This window comes from Chelmon rostratus, chromosome 20, assembly GCF_017976325.1.
Source record: "Chelmon rostratus isolate fCheRos1 chromosome 20, fCheRos1.pri, whole genome shotgun sequence".
NCBI classification, from domain to species: Eukaryota; Metazoa; Chordata; class Actinopteri; order Chaetodontiformes; family Chaetodontidae; genus Chelmon; species Chelmon rostratus.
In genome coordinates, this window is record NC_055677.1 from 2692260 (window position 1) to 2708961 (window position 16702).

General features: G+C 42.4%; 1 protein-coding gene across 2 annotated transcripts; it reads right to left on the bottom strand.

The window, feature by feature from the left end:
- Window positions 1-643: 643 nt before the first annotated feature.
- On the bottom strand, window positions 644-15390 carry hhla2b.1 (HERV-H LTR-associating 2b, tandem duplicate 1). Of its 2 annotated transcripts, none has more exons than XM_041961656.1 (8): window positions 15255-15390; window positions 12680-12891; window positions 8199-8549; window positions 7222-7506; window positions 6660-6986; window positions 4938-5045; window positions 3807-3866; window positions 644-2625 (listed from the first exon to the last, which is right to left on the bottom strand). In XM_041961656.1, the coding sequence occupies exons 2-8, from the start codon at window positions 12747-12749 to the stop codon at window positions 2528-2530; spliced, it is 1299 nt and encodes a 432-aa protein (XP_041817590.1). In that variant the 5' UTR covers window positions 12750-12891; window positions 15255-15390; the 3' UTR covers window positions 644-2527. The 2 variants fall into 2 exon arrangements, with proteins under 2 accessions (XP_041817590.1, XP_041817591.1); XM_041961657.1 differs by lacking the exon at window positions 15255-15390 and adding an exon at window positions 15094-15232.
- Between the last annotated feature and the right edge of the window lie 1312 nt (window positions 15391-16702).

Genomic DNA, 16702 nt, shown 5'->3' on the forward strand with positions numbered 1-16702 from the left:
TCTGTTTCGTTTGTGATTCTTCATAGTGACTATTTTCCCCTGAGTTTTCAGGAGTGATTTTTGTTTCTGTAGTTTTGTTAAGTTCAAGGTCTTTCACCGTCATTTGTTTCTTCCTACGTTTTCTGTTTATTTTAAGTCATTGATATTTCGCTCATAGTCCTGTCTTTGTCTATAGTCTTGCCATGTTGTGTGTTAGTGAGTATCTTGTGTTGCCTTAGTCTTGTCTCTAGCTCCGTTGTGTTGCGTGTTAGTCTTTGTTCACCGGTGTTGTCTTTGTTCCTTGTGTGTGAACCCCATTACCCTAGTGTGTCTTAGATCTTAGTTCCACAAGTTTTGGTTATGGTTGTACTATCTTTGTTTAATAAATTCGTTTATTTTGAAATCTACGTCCTAGAGTGTTGCATTCTGGGTAGGTTGTTGTTAATGTTAAAGTTAGTGAAGCTCTGCCTTGGATGCACATTTCATCCTGGGGTTTCAAACGAATGCTTAACCTTTTACTGACTGTTGTGCTCCAACGTATGTTTTACTATTGATAAGAGCTGATTTTACCTTTTGTTCAATATTTCATGTGACACATAGTTCAAAGCTCCATATCTCAGATAAAAACCTGACACAGTCACACCTTCAGTGATTAGTCTTTTTAATAACATTACATTAATTATGACACATTTGTGAAACAGGTCAAGTATAATTCAGGAAACGTGATGCATGTTTACAGCGAGGTGTGGCAGTGCAGAGAGAAGCAGAAACTACTTGAATCTGCTGCAGATTATATAATGACAAGATTTCGTCAAGGTTTGTTTATTAAGAGTCTCTGTTGTTCAGTCACATCCGTGATTTACAGTCACATTCATCTGTATAATCTACAAAACGGTTCACAGAAGGATTTTGACCTCTGGGAGTGTCAGTTCAACTTAAATGCAGCAGGATAGTAGAATATGAAGTGTCTTTTTGAATTTTGGAAATCCAGGCCGTTCTGGGGATGACTTGACTCAGACCTGAAGAGAAAAGATTGTGCCAAAAATCAGCAGCAGGAACTAAATTGGGAGCTGGAAAGCTGTTTCATCCCCGCTGTGTCTGAAGAATGGTGACACTCATCAACATAAAGCTTTAAACAATAAATATCACAAAATGTCCTCCCCTTGTTCTGGTGGCACACTTTGCTCGCGTTGTGTCTGAACAAAGGCCACATAACACCAGCATTTCAGATGTGTGTGAAGGGTCTCATTCATTCAGGTCTTGGCACTTCTAAGCACTTTCAAATGGTTAAATTTTGCAGCAACTTACTTTCATTGGAACGACTGTCTAGTGGACTTGCCTGCAGGGGTGGAGTAAGTCTGTGCAAATCTCTGCATCAAACTTCAGTGAACTTTGACACATTTGTGTGTTTGACCAATGGCAAGCCGTCTCGATAGAGCACACCTTTTAGAGGCCATGGGATGCCAGGGAGTCCAAAATGAAAGCAGCTGTCGTTGCTCTTTAGCCCTGTTTCTCCATTCACATTTATTTAACCTCCTCTATTGCAGCATTAATTGTTCCTCAACATAGCAAAGACATACACAGTTAAGACAGGTCTGTGGTAGGAATATTTCTTTAACTGTGTAAACTGGTTGTCTCAGTAGCGGCTGAGCTAAGCTAGCAAGGTAATGAGCTAACTGACCATCAGCAAGCTTGTTAGCTTGGAGAGCTTCACTTTCCCTCTTCACCAACGTTTTATTGAACGAAATGTTGAACAATGATGAACAAGGTGTCAGGTGAGATTAAACAGAGCAGTAAAATAGATTATGCAGGGGCTTTTGTGACCTATCAGCTAGCATGTTAGCCGTTAGCTTGCCAGCTGGAGCAGTTCACCCAGTGGACAAATTAGCATTGTCACCATGACGCCAAGCTAGATAAATGTGGTTGTACCACTTCCTGGTGTGACCAGGCCTTGAAACAGCCACACAGTTTGTTTTTGGTGAACCGCTTTGCCCACTGCAAAATTTGCCCCAGTAGTTCCTGGGGATTGGTAAGCCTGGAACTAAATTCAGACCTGGGTCCTCTGGTTCAAACCTGGTTCAAAATGCCAGACTTCCTGAGATGCTCCTGGACCCCTAAAAAAGTTCTTACAGCTTTTATAATCACCAGCAGCTGTTTCTTCATGAGAAAACATTTCTGTAAAAGTGTTCCTGAAACAACAGCAGATTCAGAGCTGCTCTATCCGGGTCCACAGACCCTTCATGAAGACGTTAGAAGCCTTTTGTTGTGCATGTTCTACACTTCAGCGTGTACAGTTAAAAAAAGTCGCAGTTTATCAGGGTGTCATCTCAAATCCAAAGGGACCAAGAAGAGTTCCTCATTAGAAGAACACCCAAAGATGCCAAAATAGCTGAACTACTTGAACGTGTATACTAGAATTCATTTTCTATAAAAGACCTCAAAGAAACGTTCCTGCTTCTGAGAGGCCGTCAGTTCTCATCAGTGTGAAGCTGTGTGCGTGGTTGTTAGTATTCTGTTAGTTCTTGGTGGTTCCAGGTTCTGCGTGTTCTCAGGTTAACTGAGTGCCAGTCTGAAGGCCTGATTGTCCGTTGGTGCTGCCCGTAGTCAAACAGCTGCTTTCATTCAGGTTACTGTCTGCTGCCGAGTCTGCAAGAAGGGGAAACACAAGGTTGTGGATCAGAGGATGAAGAAGCAAAGACCACAAGGTTAAACAGAAAAACAAATCTGTGTTTCTTCGGTTCTCCGTTCACCTGTGGTCCTGCATCACTCAGTTCTGGAAGGCACTTCCGTCACAGTACCCAATGCATCGCTTACATATCTACTTACTACTTAATCGGGTCTTCACTTTCTTGCAGAGAGTTAAATGAGAAGATTGACATCACTGTCATGCCTGTTTGGTAAATATGAAGCTACTGCCAGCAAACAGTTAGCCTAGCTTAGCATAAAGGCTGGAAATGTGGAAACTAAGTTCAAAGGTAGCAAAATCTGACGACATCAGAGGCTTTTCACCTTAGAGCCAGGCTAGCTGTTTCCACCTGTTTTCAGTCTTTATGCTAAGCTAAGCTAACGAGCTGCTGGCAGTATCATCACATTTTCTGTGCCGATGTGAGAGTGGTATTGATCTTCTCATCGTACGTGTTTACTCATCTAAATATTTGCCTATAGCATGTGTGTTTATGTTGTCTGAAATGATTTATAACTATTATTTCTATTCTATTTCTATTATTTCTGCTCCCTCTGGCCATGTGTCCCTTTTAAAAACAGGTTTTTATCTCTATCTACGTTTATTGACGATCAAAGTTAAACTCCTTCACAAGGAAAAAAAGCAAAATTAGATGGCACATTTATAAGCAGCATGTAACACAGTATATTGTAAGCAGAGATAAGTATTAATGTATTTGTTTACTGTAACTCCTCCTGTGGGCAAACACAAGTAAAAAATAGTTTTAGTGTATGTTATAGTTACACCTTTACTCATCTGACAACCCCTCAGGATTTTGTTGTGATCCATTAAGGGGGTCTTGACCCCCACATTGAAAATCATTGGTCTAATACAACAGCTCTGCAATGAATCCTGTCTTTGTGACTGTTATTATCAGGTTTTTATAGTTATAATGTTTTTGTTTTCATTGTTCATTGGACTGTATGGTCATTTTGTGGTGCTTAAAGAGGGTAAATTTGATGTTATTGTCTTTCAGTTTTAAAGATAAAGTACAGTCGAGGACATGTCTCCTGGGACAACAGAGCAAAGACTTGATCTATGGCTCCATCTAGTGTCTGTTTGTGGTCATTTAAGTAGTGATATTTAAACATTTTGGATGACTGACCTTTGACTAAATGCAGCTCTGTCACCTCTTCAGGGTCGTTTCTGGCCTTTGAAGTGTTTCCTGGGTGAAAGAGAGACAGAATGTAAACATAATGAGAACGGCTGAACGAACAACTCTGCGTTGAGCTCTAAATTTCAGCACCTGTATGGACCCCAAATTGGGATTTAGCTCACACAACCTAATCCAGATTCTTAGGAAACTCTCTCTCACTGAGCTCTTTGCCCTTTTCTGCTTTCTTGTTTTTCTGGCCTCGCCTGCTTCTCTCTCGGCTGGTGACTGAATACATCTGCCGTAACCCGGATCTGATTTGTTGTAACTGGTATGACTGGTGTGGGTGTGGTGCGACAGGTGCAGCCTGGGTTGTCCCACTGTTATGAATATTTATCCATTTGTAATTTATTTATTCAAATGAGTCAAGTACTTGGATATGCATGTATATATAGTATATATATATATATATATATAGTGCTGTAAGTATTTGTACATTGCATTGCTGCAACATGAAAATGCTGCTTACACAGTAATGCACCAGTAGCACTAAATCAGTAATACAATATCAAGTATATTCTGTTTCTGCATGATGAGTACTTTTACTTTTGCTGCTAATACTGTACTGTACTTTTATTCATGTAAGATTTTAAATGCTGGAACTTCACCTTTGCTTTTCCCTCTGAAAACCTCAAACTGCAAACATTTTCTTCTCCACAGTTGTGAGCTGAATTTTTAATTTAATGTAGTTTATAAAAAATGGGATTAAATTTGGCACTGAATGTTGTGTATGATTATTCATTTGGAGTTTGGTGGAGAGGCTGCCTTATACAGTGATGTTATGCTAAATTTAACAAAGATTTTGGTTTTGTCAAATATCCTTTAGCAGGATCCAAAAAAAAATCTTGAAATGGTCCTTTTAAAAAACTGAAAGCTTCATTAAGTGACATCCATGTCAGTCAGTTTAAGACCAAAACCAGACATAACTAGACGTTTTCTGCCCACTGCCAGTTTGACTTGATGTATGTGGGTGTGTATATTTAATGGGGGTTCTATTTAGCGTCACACCCCGTGTTTGTGACGTGTGTTTTGTGTCGGTCCAGTCAAGCTGTCTTCTTTCTATCTGTTTATGTCCACCTGTACCTCTCATCTTCAGGTAGGCCAGCATGCACGCCAGAGCAAGAACCAGCACTGCGATCACCAGACCGACAATCCACCAGTAAGAGGGCGCTTTTGAAATACTTCGCTGACCTGCACACAGGTAACAAGTACATACAGATTAATACAAAAATACACTCTTTAATGCAGCAAATAACAGTGGCCATTTTTTCTGTTAATATCAAATGTATACAATTTTGTTTTCTTTATATTCTGTTTTAAAATGCATCTTATTATTGTTATTCAACTTGTTTCATACTGAGATTATTTACTATGTTCATAATAAGTACAGCTGCAACCTTTGCACCTTTCTAATTAAAGGACCACACTGGTGGTTCTGCATATTTTTATCCCTTCTTGACAAATCACAAAGATTTTGCATTAATTTTGAGCCAACTTGAGCATCATCAAGTTCTGATTTTGTTTTTGTCATTCACCTTCCAACCACTCGCTAGTTTAAATAAATTCATCTCGCAGAGGACAGAAACAACCGTTTGAACATGTTCCTGACGAGCGACCCCTTGTGGTTGTGTGAATAATGACTGTTGTGAGTGTGACACTGCAGTAACACCTTCACAGAACCTCTTTCAAAGGAAGTCAGGCTGGATGCTCTGGTTTTCTAAGTCTCCTGGAAGTGACAGAGCAGAAACGAGCAGATGAATCATTTCTGTAAAGCTCACATGAGACGTGAAAAAGTTTTGTTTTCACGAGCTGACGTCATTGAGATTTAACTGCTGCTGGAAATATTCATCGATTAACAATTTCTGATGCACGTACACAAAGAAAAGCTACAAACGATGAACATCTGAGCGTCTGCACGCAGTATTTTTCCTGTTTGTTCCTGGTATTTGTCTCCTCTGCTCTGTGTGTGTTTGTTCCTGTGTGTGTTGGAAATAATTAAAGGGATGGTTCAGCTAAATTAAAGCTACATCCCACCCAGTATAAACAACCTTTCTGAAGTGGATTAAACGGGGGAAACAGACTCCGGTGATGCTGCTGTTGAGTTGTTAAATTAAAATCTTCAATACTTTGAGTACCAGAAATAAAATTCCATTCACCTCCATCATATTGTTGTGGAGTCAGAAATCGTACAGATATTTCAAAACTCAGGAAATGAAATCTCACTGTTTGCTTGACTGGACGCAACCAGAGGATGATCCTTTAATGAAGAGTTCATTTTAGCACGTGAGGAGCTTCAGACTCTCTATGTTTGATGAAAGGAAACATTTCTAAAACGTTTGATGCTTCTGAACATGATAAAAATATACGTAAAATATTTCAGGGATAAATGTGCAGAACCACCAGCACAGTCCTTTAAAGGACAAGTTTGCTGATGGTCACAAAGCAATGACTTGATCCGACTGAACAGCATTGTGTATCTGATAAAGCTTAAATATTCTGTAAACACTCATCAAATGTATATTAATCCACCACTGAAAATAGTATCTAAATCCTCAATTTCCTCCTGTTTTTTTTAGCTAAAAACTACAGCGATCAGCTGTTTTAGGAAATTATTGAACCTTTTTTTAAATATTTTTGTGAGGTTTTTAAAAGATTTCCATCTTTAGTTGGAACCAGTGGACTTGGGGCTGAGACAGGAAGTCAGAAAGTACTGAGAGGCAGACTAGCGTGTGAATTTGTCTGGACTTGTTGCTACAGAGAAGCACTTTGCACCTCTCTGGTTTATGTCTGTGTTTGCGGCCTCACCGACAGGATCGTCGATAGTGACGTCGGTGCGCTCGGTGTGGCTGTTGTACGGCGCGGAGAACACGCAGGTGTAGCTGCCCGTGTGCTCCGAGTGCTTGGGGTCCATCAGCCGCAGAGATCCGTCTCCAAACGGGACCCTGAAGCCGTCCAGCTCCACGTGGTTTTCCCAGGGTGGCGAGGAGACGGCGTGCCCCGACTGGCTGTCGTAGGTGAGGATGTGGGACGGGTCCTCGCCGTTGGAGAAGCTCCAGTGGAGGAAGGGGTTGTTCAGGTAAGGAGGGGCGTAGCAGGGGATGGTCAGATCTTTCCCTTGACTTCCTCTTATTTCTTCCACAGAGCAAGTATGCAGGTTTGGTGTCAGAGGAGGCATCGGACACAAAAATCAGAGATTTAGATAAATAAATGCAAATGAAAGATCATGTCATATTCTTGATGTAGCTCCGAGGGCTGTGTAAACTATGTGTTTTTATAAACCCCAGTTAAATCACATTTCATTTGGTTGATGGAGACCTTGATCATTATTATACATGCATCCGCCACAAAAAGAGCACTGTCCCTTTACCTCTCTCCCTGAGGGAGGTGGTCCAGGCCGGACCACCGTAGGAAGTCGTGACTTTGCAGATGTAGATGAGGTCAGGCTGTCCGTTCAGCCTCTTGAGGCGACTGTCGACTGTGTAGAGCCCCTGTTTGTCGGCCAGCATGCGCGTGACCGGTCGGAGGTCCTCGAAAGTGGGCGGTTCGGTCGCCCAGGTTACACGAGGGGCCGGGAAGACATTGCGGACGGTGCACTTCATCTCCTCGTAGCCGCTCAGCCTCGTCAGCTCCAGAGAAAGGCCTTGGATGGGTGCTACACACACACACACAAAGACACTCACAGCATGCTAAAATGTTTCCCAGCAGCCCCTGATGATAGCCTCTAAATGCCAGGGCCCAATATAGCCTGTCAGTGGGTGATATCATGCTCACGTAGATAACATTAGAGCTGTGTTAACATATAATAACACCACAAACATTCTTAAAAACATTGGAAACAACTTCACTTTTCTTGTCTAATTTAAAGTACCCTAAAGCACCTTTGCTACAACGCCTTGGAGGGGGTTGTGTGGTAGAATTAAAATATTGGCGTGGAAATCTGTGTGCAGGAAGGCTTGAAGTGATGCTGAAGTAATTATGCACATGACAGAGTAAAAGCAGGGAATTATGGAACAAAACAAAGAGTCTGCAGCCATGCTGGCGCCTCTGTGAGACTTTAAGTGGAGCAGTTGAGCTAAATGCTAACACCGGCATGCTAACGTGGTCACAGGGACAGTGCTAAAATGTTGTTTAGTAGGAATAATGTTTACCGATGTCACCGGCTTCCATGAGGTAGAGCTGAGGCTAACGGGAATGTAATTAGTTTTGCAGTCGATTATCAGAAACGTGTCTTTGTTTGCGTTCTTCGTCAGCAGATCATTTTTGATTTTTGGAGGTGACTAATGGAAGAGTCTGGAATGATTGACAGCATCCTGCCCTCACATCAAACCTCATTTCTAAACTCACCTTCCACCTTCACGATGACCTTCGCATTGTGTTCGCCCTGCGAGGTGCTCACGTGACACCTGTACGTGCCTCTGTCCTTGAGGCTGCTCTTCCTGAGGATCAGTGTGGCGTTGCCGCGGGATATCAGGTGTGGGAAAACTGAGGCACGGCCAGCGATCTGCTCGTGTTTGAAGTGCTCTTCGCTGCTGTCGTCGTCGTCGTCGTCATCGTCGTCGTCGTCGTCACCATCGTCCCGCTTGAACTTGTACACCACCACGTCCTGCCTGAACCACTCGATGGTCTCCTTGCTGCCAGGTTGGAAGCTGCAGGGGAGGACGCACTCCTCTGACACGAGGCACGTCACAGCCACATCTGAAACATGACACGGAGAGGTTTGACTTCCTTTGCTTTAACAGAGAAATGTACCAACATACTGTCAGTATTGTGACGTCAGACTAGTTGTCTCCTGAGATGTTTGTCATCGTGAAGTTGTGTCACAAGTCAAATTTGTCTTTTTCATTTTTCCAGTTTCTCCAGTTTCACCCCGTGTTGTTGACGGCCTTGTGTTTGCACCTCCACCTGCTTTGGTCAGGTAATCCAGCCTTGCAGTCAGGTACAGATCACACTGCGCTGCACGGGGAAACCATTTAGCATCAGACTCCTCTTTGTTGTGCACAGATTTCCGAGCATGAGAACCTGCTGGTGTGTGGTCGTTTCCTTCAGATGGTTCAGATTACAGTTTAACAAACACCTCTGCAAGGAAGAAGCCTCTTTATTATAGTTTCTGTGACACAGTTTTCACAAACCAAAGGAGGAAACACTCCTCGATGGTCACATTTGCTTCATTATCACCACAGATTCTGTAAACTGGAAGCTGGAGGGATGAATCTACTGCTGCCTGTTACAATGAACTGTACACGAGCACACGGGCTCGGTGTTAATTTACATTCACACTGACAGCGGAGGCAGAGATATTTGGGTTAATTAGAGGCAGCGGTGACTTCCTCCAGCAGATGAAGGCAGTCTGTGTGAATGTGGAAGTTATTTAGACTCAACAAACTGGTTTTGTTTCAGGCTTTGTGGAAGATTAGCGTTCGGCTTCTCCTCAGTCTGTGAAATGTGAAAGTGCTGTATGGAGAAGCTTCTCAAACGGAGCAGGAATTACTCACTAGCTTACGACTGAAATCATCAAACTGCACTGTCATCAGTACAAAGGCATCATTTAATAAAAATCAGAAACGTACCAAAATATAAAAATGTTTTTTCAGCCAGGAATCGTAGCATCAAGCTAGCAGGATACCTGCAGGTCAGTTAGCGGCTCATGATCGGCCTTTTGTCTGCGGGCTGTTCACAATGCAGTTAAAACACAAGCATTTAATAATAATGATTTAGGAAAGTACAGCTGATTTAATTGAGCAGAAATGTGTGATTTCTCTGACTCTTTTCCCAAAGTGTTGGTTTGTTGTTGGAGCAGCTGATAAAAGCCCAGAAAAGACATCAAGCATTCGTTAAAAGATTTTATTCTAATGTAACTTACAGTCTAGGTTTTGTACATTATAAAGTTTACTTTAATTGTATTTGGTGACTATGTTTTCAACATATATAGCATTTACACATTTCCATACATGATTTTTTTTACAAGTGGCAGCTTGTCTTCCACCACAGCACTGGAGTCTAACAAATGACAACAGCTAGCTTTGACTTATAACATATAAACTAAGACTGTTGCATCATCCGGGAGAGTCCCGTGGCTAAATTAAACATGTCACATCCAGGACACCGTTTAAAGAAACTATGGGAACGCAGAAAGCGGGAAACCGCTTCCAGAAGTGAAGCTGCAGGATCGTGTTGCAGCTCTTTAATCTGAAACGGGGACATAGTTTTAAAGTGAGCGTTTCACAGCTGGCTCAGTGAACGCATCTGAGAATTATTCACCCTGAACTTTCCATCATTGCCACACATCCAGGGTGGAGGTGGGTGATCAATAAATTGGAGTGACGTTTACTGGACCTCATGTGTGACTCAAAACAGGAAGTCAAACCTTATTCTTGAGAAATACAAGTGAGAAAAAACTTCCACATGAACTTTCTAGTTTTTACACGTCTGCCTGAATGAACAGATGCCAGAGTGGTAGAAACATTATCAAAACCACATCTCAGCTACACTAAATTCAATACTTCAAACAGTATATTATTGACTGTAGCTACTAGCACTGCCAACTTGTCTGAGCTTGTGTGTGACGTATTGAGTTATACAGATGTGTTCATGTCCATCAGAGATCTGAGTGTGCAAAGTTTTCTGTTTGTTTAGCTGTTTTGAGGCATAAAAATTGTAGTGATCTAGATTTCATCAGTAAATACAAAATAACTGGAGATGACTTCATGGCCGTACATCAATCATACTGGATGTTCAGCGGGACAGAGCACATCCCATGAAAAGACCAAACCTACAACGTGTTTGTCCGTCTCTTCATGCACTGACTTCCTGTCTGTGGCTGTCAGCTCCAAGCCCATTGGTTCCTACTCAACGTATGTCGTACGTCATTTTTATCAAGCGTTTCTCAAACAGCAGGAAATAGTGTGGGAAATTTGTTGGGGACTATTTTCAGTGGCGGATTAATCCACATTTTGTGCTCCACAGCCCAAAAAATATATTCAAAATGTTCTCTAAAGCTGATATAGTTGCTCTTCGATGTGTTTAGTTGTTGAGCTTTAGTGCAGGAACAGCAACACAATGAGGGAAAGTCGTGCTAACTTTGAGATACTTGGTTTGACTGTAGGCGTCAGCTTCTGTGCTCCATCATTTTCACTGGAGGTGTGTTAGGAGGGAATCTCTCAATGATTAGGACTGATTAAGCAAATCTGGTTCAGTGTTCACATGGGCCCCTGACGACTGTTTTAAAACAGATGTGAGAAACCGTGAACCAATCCTTGAAGCATGTTGAAGCACTTCTGGCCACAAGCTAGCAGTGATGTCATTGTAGGCGTTTTCCACCAGCTGTCGGTGCATGAACAGGGATCCTGTCCAAAGTCTGCATGCAGATCGCTTTCTTCACACGGCTCTCAGCTCTCTCATGTTTGAGCTTCAGACTGTGTGCAGGTTTTCTTACCCATCAGTTTTACCTTTTGTCTTCACGGTGGCCTTTCTGACAGCTATCAAAGGCAAAACACCCACTGTGACATCACTAGTTGAGGCTCGCCTCAGCCGCCCTTCCTCCTGTGTCAGGTTCGTCCAGGACGACTGTCGGAAGGAGCTGGTTGTTGGTTCGGAGCCAGAAGGTGGCAGATTATCACGTGTTTGTGCGTTTGTTTGTCTAAACTGCATGTGCACCTCCATGAGTTACTGGTAGGATTACAGATGAATGAAGGGATTAATTTGTTACTGTATCACCTGAGTGGTTCTTTCAGCACCTTCCACGCCTCTCTGGCTGTCACGACTGACGCTGCCTGCTCATGCCCACAGCTGTTCCTTTCATTCACGCCTCGCTTGTAAACCAAAGCTTTGACGACAGCGGAGAAATGACTCAGATCTCCGTCTCACACCTGCACAGCGTAGCACAGCAGGCGAGCGGCTCAGCTGCGCGGGGGCACGGCGGCATCGGCCCCCGTCACGCGGCGATGTGACATTTCGTGCCCTTGCAGAAAATCTTGCGGCGAAACGTTTGTACTTGAACAATCAGCTGAGCAAACACGGTTTCTTCAAAGTGTGAAATATTTACCTTCCATTAATTTCCTAAAATAAACACTCAGTGTAATCTAGTTTTGCACTTTAACTGATGAATAAACTGATGAGTATTTCAGAATGACCTTTCAAGATGAGTGACAGCAGAGTCTGAATTATTTCAGGAAGAAAATCTGAGCGCTCAAACAGCCAAATCTAACTGTAATTGTTCTCTAGAAAGGTTCACGTTCTCCACAAAAGTGTCCCTAAATGCTCTGGTGCATGAAGTTTTCCTACATAAATCTGTTCTTGAGATTATTACCATATTTACTGAAGGTGCTCCAGATCTTAGGAGTCAAAGAAAACTCAGTAAATAATAAAAATACTCAGAAAAGTTGAATTAAATCATGCTAAATAAGAGCCTTTCCTGTGTCATTCATGCCACGTGGTGCCTGTATTTGTGTACATATTCCATTTTCTGCATTTGACCCAGTTTTTTTTCTGTCTGCTCCAGATCTCAGCGCTGACGTTGGTGAGTAAAATGTTACTGTAACTCTCAGGAATGATGGTCAGAGCGATTAAAGTAGACCAGACTTTTCCTCGAAGTTCAGCTGTTTTTTCACTCGCTGCGGTCGCAGAATGTTTCCATCCTGATGTCAGAATTTGGGGGAAAAAGGTTTGAATAAGCTTTCTGACTAACGCGGGACAGAAAGAAAAAATCTTTAAGACTTTTACTTTCTTCCCAAACCTGAACTGTGTATCGGGTTGTGTGAGGAAATGCTTCAGTCTTTTAATCCCTGTGAGTGATTCCCTGCTTGGACAAAGAGGCGTTTGTGTCTTACCTGGGGTTTTGTCCTGCGTGGCGAAGCTGACCCAGAGGAGGAGACAGGCCCAGGTGTGTATCAGTGACATGATTCTGTTTCAGCTACATGCATTTACGATTCAGACACACAGAGACGCACGCAGACAGGCCTTCAGTCCATACTTCTTCCACTGTGGTGGTTTCAGCTCGTTTTCCTTCCAGCAGGTTTTTCCTCGGGCCTCTCTGCGATGTCTGGCATCAGGCACCCAAATTCAGGGAGAACGGAGGAGAAAAAGTGTAATTAGAGGCGCATTCCTGATGAAATGGACACGGGAAAATATACAGTATAAAACGTGACAGAACATGTGCAGCTCTCCGAGGAGAAATCAGGTTGATCCTGTGAGGATTCGGCCGTCTTCACTCTCAAACCTCCCTTTTGATCACCAGAAAACAAAAAATAAAAGTGAGATTTGCAGCTGGAGCCTCGCACTCTTTCATCCGCCACAAGCTCCTAAACCTCGAAGCCCTTTTCGCTTTCTTCCCCGTCGTACCTCTCTGTCATTCCCTCAGCTTATCCTTTGCATCGAGCCCTTCTTTTTATCTCTGGATCGGTTTGGTAAGTGAAAAGGAAGAGGACGCATCTGTTCTTCACGCACAATAAAAGCCTCTCGCTTTATCTCAGCGCTATCTGAACTCTCCAAAACAAACACAGGTGAACTTGGAACTGTGCATCAAAGAGCACCAGGAAATGCGAGGTGATAAATCTGTCAGGAAGCTGAAGGAAATTCAGTCGAGCACATTCGAAACAGGCAGAAGAGGAAGAAGGTGAGTTTTGTGATGAGGAGGGTGATGAAGTGCAGTGACGTGTTTTGGCAGGAGGTGAGTCAGGCCTGCAGTGGCTCACATTGTCATCACGCCTTCATGTGTTTACGTTGCTTCCTGCATTAAAGCTGAAGACAATTCCCTCTTCAAGTGTTATAGAGTGCAGAAGAAGCTCATCATCTCATATTCAGTGCCGGCGGCTCTGCGTTGGCTGAAGAAGAAGAAGAAGAAGAAGAAGAAGGGCAGCGCTTCCTCCTCTAACAGAGGAAAGGTGCAGCAGCAGTTGAGCAAGCGAGCTCTGAATGAGTTTTGTCTTCGCTCGTGTCCTGTGACAGAACAAGTTTGGCCGTTTTGTTTAAAGCATTGACAGACGACCTTTGTCTCCTGGTTAGAAGCTTTCTGCAGCAGAAACAAAAGGAAGGAACGCACTGCAGATACAAACCGAATCAAATCAATAACCAAATCAATAAATTATTCTCATTCCAAGTGAGTAAACTTTGAACAGAGAACATTTCCTCGCTGCTGCAGAACAGCTGAACTAAAGCCACATTAGCCGAAAATAATGAATCTTTCAGGGTCAAACAATAAATATTCTATATAATTATATATAATATAATACACTAACAAAAACTCTTTGACCTCATTAAGCTCAGATCGTCTTAAAGTCTCTGTGCTTTACGTTGAAATTGATTCAGCATATTAGATCTAAACAGCGTGCGTAAAAACAAATGACTTTAAATGTTAATGACACATTTATTTGATCATATTAAGAAACTAATAACTCTTCACCTCAGGTGCACTCGCTGGTTATCTTATACATCACAGTGAATTGTATACAGCTAATGTGCAGAAGGCTATGAAAAGCAAGCAGCAAGTAGTGAGCAGAAGAATATATTAAATAAAGTACGAGGAAAAGCAACGATATGCCAACGAGAAGACTGTGCTGCATGTAAAACGCACACTGACAAGTTCTAACTGCATTAATAACACATTTATTAGAGTTATTAAGACACAAACTGTGCAGCCTCTCTCTGAAGTAATGCAGCTACAAATCATGTGTATAGGAGAATAGAAATATAATGTGACACATGTACAAACCAAGCGCCAAACATCATTTTCACCTTATATTTACAAGCATTAACTTCTTTTTTCCTCACCTGAACTGAGCTTAAATATCTCGTATGTGAACAGTCGACATGTCTTCATATTTACAAAGCAAATGTCTTAATTTTTAATGTTTCCGAACAAAGTGCTGCATAGTTTCCAGGAAAAAGTGACAACAAAAAAGAAAATGAAGCAAATATTCCGAATCATAGTATTAATAAGGAGCTAGTAAGGCCTGAGCGTTTACTGTCTGACCTCAGGTGCACTCAATGTTTATCTCAACCAGCCGCAGTTCAGCTGCTCTTCCATCATTGACCCCCCGTCATTTGAGTTTGGGTCTAACCAGCTGACTGCTTTTATGAATGAAATATCTATTTTTAAGTGAAGTTTAGAGCTCATCACAGCACTGAAACTGCTCTTATAGAGGTTATAATTAGCACTCTGTTAGTGGCTGACACAGAAAAGACCATAAACTGACCATAAACAGGCGTCCATGAATTACAGAAGAAGCAATAACGTCGTACTTACAGAAGCTGCTGGACATCAGCTGTAAAACCTCCTTTGATAGCCACAATAAGTCAAGTTAGTGTGGAGCTGTGATATCTCATCGATGTGTTACAGTGCTCAGATCAGTGCCATCTGTCAGTGCCCTGCCGGGAGAAGTGAGCGAGGGCTGAGGAAACACTTACAGTGAGTCAGCTGCAGCTCCAGTTCTCCAAATCCAGGAGAAAAGGGAAGAAGTGAGGAGCCGAGCCCGCCGCCTCCTGAGACTGAGCGTTGGCTTGACTGGATCAACAGGTTATTTAGAGAATAGGCAGCACACACACTCCGCCACACACAAACATTTCACCACACACAAGGTACTGGAGGGAGGGTAAGGTCGCTACACACACACACACACACTCTCTGGATGGGTGGAGTTGGTTGTGATTGGAAAAAAGTCACACACACACACACACACACAAGCCCCTTCATAGGTTCCATCAAATGTCAGTGGGGTTTGCTTTCAAAGAGCAGAGCTGTTTTAGCGCGTGCTGTGTACCATGAGCTATGTGCTGCAGGTCAGACAGTGAGGCTGTTCAACACACACACACACACACACACACACACACGCTACTGTAGCAGGTTGACTTGCTTTCCTCTGTTTACTTGTAATCACGTGCAGCATGTAATTTAAGCACAGCTGCATGAAACGAGGCAGCACATCAAATGTTTTCATCTTCAGCATCGTCAGACTTCACGTTTCCTCTCAGTCATCTTTAAATCGTGGCGCTCTCAGCCTTCATTCATCTTTCTGTCATCGTTTAGTCTCATGCAGCCGAAAAGAAAAGTGAAACAAGCACAGATGACTGACCTTTATCTAACCTGGGAAGTTTTGTTGAGTGCGTTGTTCTCTTTTCCAGGGAAGTCCTGCTCCAGTTCACACTCACAGCTGGAGGCTGAACACCAGTATAACCAGTCTGATCTTCTGCTTGGTGGTGGTGAGGACGGGAAAGAGCTGCTCTGTCACTTCAACCTTTCACCTTTTATTGCACAGTTTGACATTATCTGATAAGACTGGAGCATTCAGTGATCAGGAGCTGCCTTCCTAACAAACATAATGATTCTGTCCTCTTTTAAACACTGACGATGGTAGAAACTCCACAGACGGCTGTTTGAAACCACCTCGCTGAACTGACCTCTGACCACCAGCCCGTTTATTGACATTTCATAAATCTACATTTATCTGGACCTTCAGGTGTGCCCTGCTTTATTATGACTGAACCTGATCTCGAGGTCAAAATCCAGCACCGCCTTTATTTTTTAATGTCATGTTCTTACATGATGCATATTTCCAAAGAGTAAAAATACAACAATTTCAGGAGCAGTTTGTTGGTCACAAAGCAAATAAAACAAAGTAAAAACACTTGACAGCACAGGTACAGAGAGTTGTGAATGACCTGATTATTGAGGAAACACTAATAAGTACTTCCTGAATAACTTTATATAAGTGAGTTAATAGAGAACAGACTTAGTGATACTATGATAATGATTCATCAGTAATTATTCATTCATAAATGCCTGTGAATCAACAAACTGACCTCCTTCATAAGTTGTTCCCAATTAAAACAAAACTAGTAATGACTAATTTATTGCT